At 52.1% G+C, this 11,673-nt stretch overlaps 3 protein-coding genes across 3 annotated transcripts in view; 2 read left to right on the forward strand and 1 right to left on the reverse strand.

Moving 5' to 3' along the window:
- Positions 1–3,144: 3,144 nt before the first annotated feature.
- SODALDRAFT_337456 (60S ribosomal protein L33-A) lies at positions 3,145–3,951 on the reverse strand (the record flags this gene model as incomplete). Its single annotated transcript, XM_028612691.1, has 4 exons — positions 3,145–3,242; positions 3,338–3,438; positions 3,499–3,594; positions 3,923–3,951. 4 exons carry the CDS (start codon positions 3,949–3,951, stop codon positions 3,145–3,147), a joined length of 324 nt encoding a protein of 107 aa, XP_028463271.1.
- Positions 3,952–6,766: 2,815 nt separating this feature from the next.
- SODALDRAFT_328819 (glucose-6-phosphate 1-dehydrogenase) lies at positions 6,767–9,492 on the forward strand. The gene is made up of 7 exons (XM_028610780.1): positions 6,767–7,098; positions 7,340–7,412; positions 7,476–7,496; positions 7,643–7,987; positions 8,101–9,040; positions 9,120–9,231; positions 9,336–9,492. The coding sequence occupies exons 1-7, from the start codon at positions 7,073–7,075 to the stop codon at positions 9,337–9,339; spliced, it is 1,521 nt and encodes a 506-aa protein (XP_028463272.1). The 5' UTR covers positions 6,767–7,072; the 3' UTR covers positions 9,340–9,492.
- A 1,425-nt stretch (positions 9,493–10,917) lies between these two features.
- Positions 10,918–11,673, forward strand: part of SODALDRAFT_320791 (mediator of RNA polymerase II transcription subunit 14) — a gene marked incomplete at both ends in the record, with an annotated part of 3,566 nt that continues 2,810 nt past the window's right edge. The window contains one exon of the mRNA XM_028609563.1: positions 10,918–11,631. Within this exon, the coding sequence (XP_028463273.1) occupies positions 10,918–11,631 (714 nt within the window). The remainder of the gene's footprint in view (positions 11,632–11,673) is intronic.

Raw genomic sequence — 11,673 nt, forward strand, 5'->3', positions numbered from 1 at the left:
CTGCTTGGCCGTTCGCATGCCAACGGCCTTCCTTCTTTGAGTCAAAGCACACCAGAGGTGTTGCGATGGACAGATACCTAAGGTAGTACTGACCCCGCACAACCCGTCTACCTGTCTGACGTGTGCAGCCGGGTTTCCCTGACAACCTGGACCACTCGATGATCCATCTGCAATTACGTGACCTAGCCGATCCAAACTTCGTCAACCGTCTTTACACTCACTACCTTACGTCTTTTACAGAGCCATTTGACATCAGATCCTACATTCTATGAATTCACAGAAAATTGCCCAGGCAGAAACGCGGATCACCAGGACGAAGTTCATACATCGTGTTGTTGTCGTGATTGTTGCGACCTAGAGGCAAATTCTTCAAACTATCCTTTAGCGGAACGAGGCAAAGATCCTGTCCTCCCTCATCAAAATACCTAGTGGCCTAGGTGGATCCATGTACACCCAAGCGAGGAAGACCCAGGAAGTGATGCCGCTGCCTAGGAGTGAGAGGAAGCATCCACGCCCCCTGAATGGACTTTATCCGATGATCACGTAGGAGAGCTGCTGCCGTTCCGCTGAAGGCGTTCTCCGGCTGGGATAGAGATAGAAAAACTCGACAAATGAGGAGACCATGCACTAACTAACCATCAAGGACAAAACAAATCTGCTGTGACCGCCCTGCCTTACCGAAGTGTTGTTTACCTAGGTATCGCACAGGTACGCAACGGAGTAGGCTCGGTGGCAAATACGAGTTCATGATCCATCGAGAATGCATGCGGCCTGCTAACCTGGATGAGTTTGTCCCCTGAGGAAAACAACGCGTAAGCTTAATTTACTCTAATCCTCACTAAGAGGGTCCGATTCGTTAGGCTACCCAGTTTCGAACGTGTAATACGTGGCTGAGCGCTGCGTCCGTCGCCGCCTACGCCTGGCGCATCAGTCGAAAAACAACGTGTGGTAATCCCGAGTACGTCGCTCTGACTCGAGCTTGTACGCTGTGACTGACTTCTGCTTCGCAAGATGGGATGTCACAAAAGCCCAGATCTCACTGGATAAGTTTTCACTGAGTATACATTGCCGCGCAGCAGTCATGATTGACTAGGTGACACAGGGATGCCATTCATTCTTCTAGAGTCTTCCGAGTTCTTCTTGCATAGCAGGCAACCCCCGAATATTCCCTCTCGGTACGGCATTACGGTTGGACATGCTCATTCCAAGTAATGTGTCGTTTCCTAGCTCCCTGGGCTCCCTGTCGAAACACCAAGAACCCGAGGAGCCTCAACCCTCAACCAACCCTCTGCCATGTGTGGCCAGCTCAGATCGGACCTATACCTGGGAGTACAACTTTTGAGTGAGTACAGATGCTAACCCCTTAGGCTCTTCCAGTTCTATCCGTGCAACTAAATGCTTCGGTGAAGCACTTCATATAGCACCCATGACACCACACCACTTGTGTTCTCAGCAGCATCCACTTGACTTTCTGCGGCGACAACAGCTACTAGTCACGACAGCATGGTCTAGCTTTGGGCAAAACTGGACATCAAGTGCGGCGAGCCAGAGCGGCCACATATCCTCTTCTCGGGCCTCTAATCCCCATGGCTTCCGAATCAAATCCGTGGTGAGTGTGGGGGGCAGGTATTTACGAGCTCTGCACTCAGCCGTCCCGGTCAATCCAGGACATGTACTGTATATTCTCCTCGCCTCTGTGTGAACATTCAGTCACATACATGGCAACTACGGTCTCAGTAGCCAGCATTCTAGCTAGGCAACACAGCTGAAAACCGAGATACTGCAGCGCTTGATTGACGTTCAGGCTGACACTGACGCTCACTCAGGCTGACTTGCCTTGGACTCCAAATGGCACTGAACACAAGTGATACCGTCGCTCTCCCGTTCAGGTCGGATGTACAACAGTGACCCAGGACCACATTACACCGCAACAGAACTCCGCAACTTATTGAGCCCTGCTGTGTGTAGTCGACGGCCAGAATACGACGAGACACAGTCTTACGCGCCGGCCACTGTTCATGATGCTCTCATCGAGTGGGAAGGGTCCATTTGTAGTCGCACTGATACACTGATAGCTCTCCCCACCAGGACACACGATCCCGAGGATCCAGCCAAAGCTTCCTTTGCCGCACTGCTGGGACAAGGGTTCTCAAGGGTAAGGCAGTGACGACGAAGTGCGGTGCTGCTTGAAGCTACGTCCCTGGCACCTCGGGCCCGTCCAGTATCCCCAGATGAGAAGGGGACCGGTCACACCGCAAAGCGCGGATTCCACTTCGTGTCGCAAACCCGCTTCGCATTGTCGCAATGTTGACGGCGGGAAGCCTGCGAAAATTTATGCCTGAAGGTCGATGAATCGCAACACTGCTCTCCTTTGCGATTCCGTCTGTCGCCCGTCCCATTGAAGCTGAGATGATCAGCGGTCCACGTCTGGCGGGAAAGGACCTCTGAAGGGGCCAGGTAGAGTGCAGTCGACCCCCCTATCACTACCCAGGGGTATCAAAATAACTCCTCATGCAACATTCCCGAGTGCCAGTCGTTTCGGCGAGTTCAACAAAGTCGTAAGGGCTTGAGGGCAAGACTACCACAGATGCCTAGCCAAACGTCGGCCACCGCAATATAAGTGATCTATGTTTTTTCTTTCTCATTATAATTGTATAGTAGTCAAAACTCCCAAATCCTCCACCAATAATCACAATGGACGTGATTGAAATAGACAAATAGCAATCGCGGTTGCCGCACATAGCGATGGGCTTTGGGACGGTGGGAAAGGTGGACCGAGGAATTCGCGAGAAATCATTTTATACCGCCCGAAAGAGTGACGTTAAATTGTGACTTGAATGCCGCTTAACCCCATTCCCAAGTACCGAGATTTCTATTTCGAGGACGGAAAACATCCGCATCCATCCTGTCCATTTCCTTTCTCGGTGTCGAACGAACCCCTTCGCGCCTGACACAGGAACCGGCAAGATATCACATGGACCCATTATCATCGCGTAGGCTCGCCCAATGGGAGATTTCGGGGGGGTATGTTGTTTCACAAGTTTAATTTGTTGAGCCTTAATCCCAAGGCTATGCTCTGATCCTTGACCTTGACCGATGCAGCCAGTTCAGAAGCCATCCACTCCAACTCCGCCCGAAACCATTTTATATCGACGAGGGGTAAAGCATGACGCGAACCGAGGCACCGAAAGACTTAGTGGGAAGGGGGTGGCGGAACTTCGCACGGACAACGCCCGAGTTGCCTGTCGCAATCGAGGGTCAGTGATCATAGTGGGCAAGCCCGAGCCGATGAGACCGGGCAGTGGCGAGGAGAAAATGGGAATAGGGGTTTAGTTACCGTGAGGGCGGGTGACCTTGCCCCAGATGACGCGGATCTTGGATCCACGGATCTCCTTCTTGGCCTTGTAGACGTACGCAACCTTCTTGCCGAGGTAGAAGCTGTCGTCCCTTCGTCAGCAAAACCGGTCCACCAAATGGTATGTGATGGAGTGCGCGTACTTGGCGGCGTCAATGGTGTCGACACCCTCAATCTTCACCAGGCTGGTCTGGGAATGGGTAGTGTGGCGGCTACGTTGGTAGGACAGGTGACGTCCCCTGGTACACTCAATCAGCTCCTGTCCATTGAATTCGGTCGGTCGTTTCTTCGCAAGGCGCTGTTCATCCCCGCCCTCTTTCCCAGTCGAGTCTCGATATCAAAATATCCCCCCTCCGAATGCGAAATCGACTTCCCCAAGTGCCGAATGTTGTACTCACTTGACGTATACTATCCAATATCCAAGTTAGCCAAATGTAAGTGGGAACAAGGAGAAAAAACAAGGGAGGAAGAAGCAGATTCAACAGATCTTTTGGCTGATCCTCGCCTGGCGACTGGAACACATGCTCACAATCGCTGCCGGCAAATGCGAAATAGGATGTGGGTAACTTACGTCGGTGACCCTGTTCTGAAGGCATCTTGACTATGTCGAGTTACCCTCACTCCAACCGAACCGGATAGGGTATTGGTATAGGAAGGTTAGAGAAATGCCGTCGCAGCAGGACAATTCTCCAGGGTTGACTTGCACGCCGATGTTGTCGTTGTCGTGATGTTTCCGTTAGTGGAAGAGATCCGGTAAGGTAGGGGTGCTGAGGGCCACTAAAATCTCGAGTGTGCCCTAAGTCAGGTGACCAAGTGACCACACACAGCGGTCGAAAAGTTGCATATTCTACCACCTCCCCAGCCACAGATATCTATTCTTATCTTATCTCGGACGTGGGGTTGTGGCTGAGTTGCAGCCCTTACCGCGAGGGCTGGACTTCCCCTCGATACAGTATGCGCATCCGACGTCATACGCCCGTCCCCATTCGCAATTACTTCGTTACACTCCGTTTGTATGGAGCTTCAAAGATCCCACCGGGGGGGGGGGGGGGGGGGGGGGGGGGGGGCGCGTGAGATGGGCTCCAATTCGCGCAAGATGAAATATCAACTTTTATACTGTCCACGAATCTTCCCTTCGAGTATTACATTCGCATACCTATCTGTACGGAGTATACACGTATGTCGTTCTCCCCCTACCAATTGGAGACGACTGCCATAATGGTACATCTGGACATTGTCGCATCCAGCAGTCGACTTGTTCACGAGCCCAGCACTTCGCAAGATTGGTTTTGTCGTTGCCGCTGGTCTCGCTGTGTTGCGCCCATCCCCGACCACAGGAACGTGGGGACGACTCGCAAGATAATAAACACCGACCACGGTTGTTGGATGCGAGAAAGGCTAAACTCTGGCTGGTTGGGTGACCCACTCTTTCCGGCTAAACTGGACATGCGAGCCGCACCAGTCATTAAACATCGGGCACTGTCACCGAATATCCCGCTGCGTGGTTTTGAAAGGTAGATGATATACGCCCGGGCCCATTCCAGCTTCTTTTCCCTCCATTCCTACTGCTAGCTAGTAGCGGGCGGTTCAAAACTGGAACTCGGGACCGGTAGCCTCACCGCCAGCAACATTTTGATGTCCAGGTATCGCGTCAACCTATCCGGGTAGCTGCTATATCGCAGCGCTCTCGGTTCGTTTCGAGAAGTCCACCGACGAATCTGATCGGCCTGCGAACGAAGTATCAGGCAGATCATGTTTATCCGTAAAGTAGGAATGAATTGGCAGTGACTCGAGACGGGACATTCTCGCCTTGCCAGCTGTTGCTTTTTATGTCCGAGAAGAAGGGGGGTTTGCTCGGTATTAGTCATAAAAAAGGACTGAACACAACGAAACTGGCTGGGAACAATTTGCCGGATCCACGGCGTCTATACTGAGTTGAAAATCGGTCCCGAGCCTTCACTCTGAAGGACAATCTACTCGAATCCTTTTAGTGCGCCAATATCCGCCGTGTCTTGCGTCTCCGTGTTCCTGCCAAGCACGGCGATGACAGATATGTATACACCGTAGTTACAACGGCAGCATACTCCTCTTGTACTATAAAGGATAGACGACGAACATGGTTCCGAATCTTACTCTGATATACGTCTTGTCGAGTGACTTCCTATCTTTCCCCATCGTCATTGGGACAACGCGAGCCAACATCCCCGTCTTCTTGTCTAATCTCCGGTTATACGAAGTAAAAAGAAAGGGGGGAGAGGAAAAGAAGAAACAAAGAAAGCTAGGTCATGAAACTCCAGTGCTCCATTTATACGCCAACGTCCCCCAACATCAGATGCACCATGATCCTCCACACCGGTCCGCATCCAAGGTAGGTAAGGTAGGTAAGCAGAGCTAATTATGTGACTCTTCTGGCACAATATGCTCATTTTCCGGGCAATATTCATGGGGATCTAGTTCCTCTCTTCGTGACTCCTTCCCTTCCAGGTTCACCTTCCCCCTCGTCCCCACCCACAGGTCGCTTACCTATAAAGCTCGGAACTAGCAAGCAAAGGTACGAATAGAAACACCACCTAGATGTGATTTAAGTCTAAGCACTTGCTCCCCAGGGGCTTCATATTTCCTGATCTCCTTTTTCGACCTTATCTCATCCTTAAACGAAGAAACGAAAATTCTACTTCTACCGCCTCTTTGAGGACGTCGTGAACTTGAACAACTTAATAATGCGTTGTCTTTTATTAGCAAAAAGGAGTGGTGGGAAGGCTAAATCCAAAACCTTAGGTCTTGTTTATATTAGCCATTGTCCGCTCATAAATCAGCCAGATGCGGGCTGTACCATTCTTGCGTGCGTTGCTAGCACAAATTCTTCTAACTCCGAAATCCCCTGACCCTGATGTTTCCCCAACAGCAGTCTTAGCTAAAAGCAAACTCGGCCTATGCAACCCATACCTCCTATTGGTGACACTCTTCAGCAAAAATTACCGAGCTACGGAGTACATTCGGAGTTATATCTAAGGTACGAGGCTAAGTCGGTCCAATATACCAGGACTTCTTATCCCCTTGACCAGGCCGGGAGTGTACGTACCGTACAGTTGAAGTGAACGAAGTGCGGCAGCTGCAATATGTGTGTAAGCTTCCCGCATGGACTTAGCGTCGAAAACCCGCTTCTCGGGGTACTACCGCCGACATCTAAGGTAAATTCTAACACAAACCCCCACCCGACACGGGTCGGTGGCTGCGAAGGCGAGGTCTGCGAGGTATCGCATCAGATCCAACAGATCTGCTATAACGTGGGCGGGTAGCGGGGCCCATCCCTTTTGCGGTTTCCCACTGCAGTGTAGCCGGAATGGTCGGACTTGCTGAGCATGGGCGAAGGATGATGCATCGGAGCCGTCGGCGGCGGGTTAAGTGGCCAGCGCCATTACCTACCACACCCCGCCCCGTCCGTAATTACCATACCTACGTTTATGGTCACTGTCTGTGGTGGCTAAGGTACTAAAAAGCTGTCCCCAACAGCCCCTCATTCCCTCATCATCTCGGCCTCCCCCACCCCTCCTGCAGACCCCCGTCATCAACGCTCCCCAATCCTACCAACTGGTCTCATTGACAATCTCGCCATCTATTTCCCTCAACAATTTCTTTGCAACTGACTTTCTTTTTTGTTTCTTTTTCTCTTCCATTTAGCAGAGCAAAACAACAGCCAGCACCTTAGCGATCACTATGAGTGAACTCGGAGCATCCCCAGCGTACGTGCTAGCTTCGACCATCCCCGAAAGAACCCCACCCGCTTCGAGTTTCCTCTCCTCTTGACAACCTTCTTTTCCCCCCCGCTTTCGCGTTTTACCCCCAACTTCTCAGAGGCAGCTCGTGTCGTCCGTCGTATGGGGCGCAGTCGAGGGCGCCACGCAGGGCCTCGTAGCTTCAAGAACAACACCCGGGATTTCTTAACATATTTTGCTAACAAGTAATTTAAATCTCTTCTTCTAGTGCGATGGAGCTGAAGGATAACACAATCATCGTCGTTCTCGGCGCATCCGGAGATCTGGCGAAGAAGAAGACGGTACTTTTCGCGTGCCCATTCAAACCTTCTCCGATGACGGCGAAGATTGCTGACTTCTCTTAGTACCCCGCGCTCTTCGGTCTGGTAAGCAATACACAATACTGCCTCAGCTTTGCGCCGCTCCCCTGCCGCGCCCGCCTCGCCCTGCTTAACCTCCATGGACATGACAATAAATCTGCGACCAAGACAAGTTAGTAGCCGGGATAGTCTGCTAACATGACTTCGAATAGTATCGCAATGGCTTCCTGCCCAAGGACATCAAGATTGTCGGCTATGCGCGTACAAAGATGGACCACGATGAGTACATACGCCGTATTCGATCATACATGAAGACGCCGACAAAGGAGATCGAGCAGCAACTTCACGACTTCTGCAACCTCTGCACCTATATTGCGGGCCAATATGACCGGGATGACAGCTTTCTCGAGCTGAACAAACACCTCGAGGAGCTCGAGGCGGGCAGATCGGAGACTCACCGTCTATTCTACATGGCCCTCCCCCCAAGCGTCTTTACCATCGTCTCTCAGCACCTCAAGAGGTGCTGTTACCCTAGCAACGGCATTGCCCGCGTCGTCGTATGTAGATGTCTATTCTTTCCCCCTCACAATCCCTGCCTGTCCCGGGACTCTCACCCTGTTCCGTTTCCCTTGCGCCCACTGGCTGACGAGTTTTGGCGGGCGCCCTCTAGGTCGAGAAACCTTTCGGCAAGGACCTCGCTAGCTCGCGGGAACTGCAAAAGTCTCTGGAACCGGACTGGAAGGAGGACGAGTTGTACCGCATCGACCATTATCTGGGCAAGGAGATGGTGAAGAACATTCTGATCCTCCGGTTCGGAAATTCCTTCTTTGGGGCCACGTGGAACAGGCAGAACATCGACAATGTCCAGATCACATTCAAGGAGCCCTTCGGCACCGAGGGTCGTGGCGGGTACTTTGACGAGTTTGGCATCATCCGCGATGTCATGCAGAACCACCTGCTGCAAGTATTGACCCTGCTCGCTATGGAGCGCCCCATTTCCTTCTCGGCCGAAGACATCCGTGACGAGAAGGTCAGAGTTTTGCGCGCCATTCCGGCCATCGAGCCTAAGAACGTCATCATTGGCCAGTACGGCAGATCTCTCGACGGCAGCAAGCCCGCTTACAAAGAAGACGACACCGTCCCCGAGGGCTCCCGGTGCCCCACCTTCTGCGCCCTGGTGGCGTACATTAAGAACGAGCGGTGGGACGGCGTGCCGTTCATCATGAAGGCTGGCAAGGCGCTGAACGAGCAGAAGACGGAGATCCGCATCCAGTTCAAGGACGTGACCTCGGGCATTTTTAAGGACATCCCGCGGAACGAGCTGGTCATGCGTATCCAGCCCAACGAGAGCGTGTACATCAAGATGAACTCGAAGCTCCCGGGTCTTAGCATGCAGACCGTCGTCACAGAGCTGGACTTGACATACCGGCGGCGGTTCTCGGACCTTAAGATTCCCGAGGCGTACGAGTCCTTGATTCTCGACTGCCTCAAGGGGGACCATTCGAACTTTGTACGAGACGATGAACTGGATGCGAGCTGGAGGATTTTCACCCCCCTACTCCACTACCTCGACGACAACAAGGAGATTATCCCTATGGAATATCCCTATGGTACGTCGAATCTGCTCCACTGTGTAAAATTCGGGGCGCGAGTGAGCCGAGTGAGGACAATACTGATGACAATCTGCAGGATCTCGTGGTCCCGCCGTCCTCGACGACTTCACTTCGTCCTATGGCTACAAGTTCAGTGACGCGGCGGGATACCAGTGGCCTACTACACCTGCTTCAGCGCCGAACAAATTGTAAGTGAGCAGGCAACCATATCACGCATCGCCGTTTTTGATTTCTTCTGCTCTCTTTCCGTAGATAGGGAATTGATACTCATCCACCTTTCTTTTCCCTGCAGCTGAGAACGCGTTCGCCCTACATAAATTACGAATTTCTTCCTTCGCCGAGTTCTTTCGATGCCCAGTGCCTCTTACCAGGGCATGAAATAAAGACTTTCTACGACACATTTCTACACACTCGGACGCGCACATGTCATACGGGGGTCGGTAAGCGGGTGGGATTGGGGAAATGGGTGCAATCCATTATGATGATATTTCTTGCGCATGTCTTGGTATCAAAGATGAGGGGGAAACTAAAAAAGAAACGAAAAGAAAAAAATTGTCAGCGCACTTCTCCATCAGTACTACGACACAATTGTCTGTGTAATCCATTGATGATATCGGACGCCAAAGTACTAGAGAAGCATGATGGGTAATTGATGCACTCGGCTCATTCGATTCCTCGCCTCCAAACATTGTGGCTTCTCTCGTCCTCCCCCCATTTGTTTCCTTTTCCCTTCCTTTCTTCTCTTCCGGAAATCACGACAAGAGAAGGCTGAAAATGACGCTGAAACGATCTTGTACAGACGGTTAATGGTCCAAGGTCGACGTTGGCAATGACGTTGGCGTTACACCCTTCTTTAACTGAGATGCAGGAGCTTAGTCCCGCGTAAAGGTGGTAGGGTCAGAGGGTCAGGTGTTGAGTTGAAGGAAGGAGGCTATTATGTTAGTCCTGCCATGGGGAGACGGAGATGGAATCGGTTCTCTCGTTGACAAAGGCCCGTACATAATTGTTTAGTACGCACAGTATTGATACTGTACGGAGGATATTCGGCCGACAGCTTCGAGGTCACATGACTCGGAATACAGTTAATGTGCGTGGGGTCGTCCACTGACCAAGATGCGTTCAGTTCGTCCGTGCCTGCCAGTACGTAATACAGTATGAAAGAAGAACCCCAGGAAGGTACGAATAGAATTCTTTCAGCATCTGAACGACCAACCGCCCCAGGAAGCGCTTCTTCCAGTTTCCTGTTCCCTCCCCAACATCTCTACCACCAACAATCCAACACGACGGAACCGCTCCCCCCCTTTCTCCCAACGCGCTATAACCGTCTAAAAGAGCAGCATCGGTACACCGGAGATCTTTTCCCCGGCCTGCTTGATGTCCCTTTTCGAGAGGCAGCAGCTCCTTTTTTCTCGACGACTCCCATCCCCCATCGTGCTCCTTCCCGACTACGGTTCTTCGCTGGCTCGTCTCTCCCACTTGTCAACAGCCCCTAGCATAACCACAGAATATTTACCTCTGATTACGATATCGTTTTCCGACACCTTAACTACATCGATACTGTAGCCTTTTGGTTGGTCAGCAGACCTGCGATTCGCAAAGTTCTTCGAACAAATCCAGAGCATCTTCTTCTTCCCACGCGACGCACGCGCATCCGGCGACGAGTGGACCGAGGCTACACGAAAATTCGTCATCCCATTTAGTGCCTGGGACTCATATTCCAATTGCAACAAGGCGCTCATGCGATAAGGGAAGAGCTCATTCTGTGTCGTGTCGGCGAATCGGAACGTTTCGGCTAGGCAGGCACTGGGGCTCGGCAACACAGCAGGGCCGACAGCTGGGAGGAAGGGCGTCGCTTTATGCCGGGCATCGTCGCCATGGAAAACGGTGCTCATAATGGGGGACGCTCGGATCACGATAGGGATCACAAGGCGAACGGGCGGTTGTCGGGTGGACGCGAGAGCAGTAATCCCCCGACCGACAAGGGCAAGGCTGTCGACTCGGCGTCAGGTTCTACATTGAACGGAGCAAAGGATGGAAGCACACAGCCGCCCAAACCAAAGGGGAACTCTGATGGACTGCAAGGTACTGTCGCGTCGAACCGCTCGAGGATGAATGACCTTCCCGACGAGATTGTCCACATCACCCAGGGCTTCATCCCGCTATCGACTATTCTCGTGCGCCTTGCCCAATCTACGCATGACGACCTGCAAAAAGCCATCATGGACGCGGCCAGCGTTAAGTGGATGCCCGTGACCATGAACGGCAATGCAGCGAACGGAAGCGACTTGCCCGACGATACCTCGGAAGGGAACCGCAAGAGGAAGACGACGTTACTCAAGTTCGCCCAAGATGCACACACGAAATGGGTCAAGGCTCTTGTCATTACCGATTGGAGCAGAAAAGCTGCGACAGTGAGCAAGCTGATCGATCTCAAGGCCCATTTGGACGGGAAGCGCATGCTCTTCGACATGACTCTGAACCAGCTCATCGAACTCAAACTGTCCCTGAACCAGGCGAAATTGCCGAGCCCAGACCTGAAGACTGCCTTGCAAATTCTGACCACCGGCGAGGCACCTTGGATTCCAGAGGTAGGGGGTTTTCTTTTTTTTTTTTTCTTTTGTTTTGTTGTT

The sequence above is a fragment of the Sodiomyces alkalinus genome (genome assembly GCF_003711515.1).
Source record: "Sodiomyces alkalinus F11 unplaced genomic scaffold SODALscaffold_11, whole genome shotgun sequence".
Taxonomy (NCBI): Eukaryota; Fungi; Ascomycota; class Sordariomycetes; order Glomerellales; family Plectosphaerellaceae; genus Sodiomyces; species Sodiomyces alkalinus.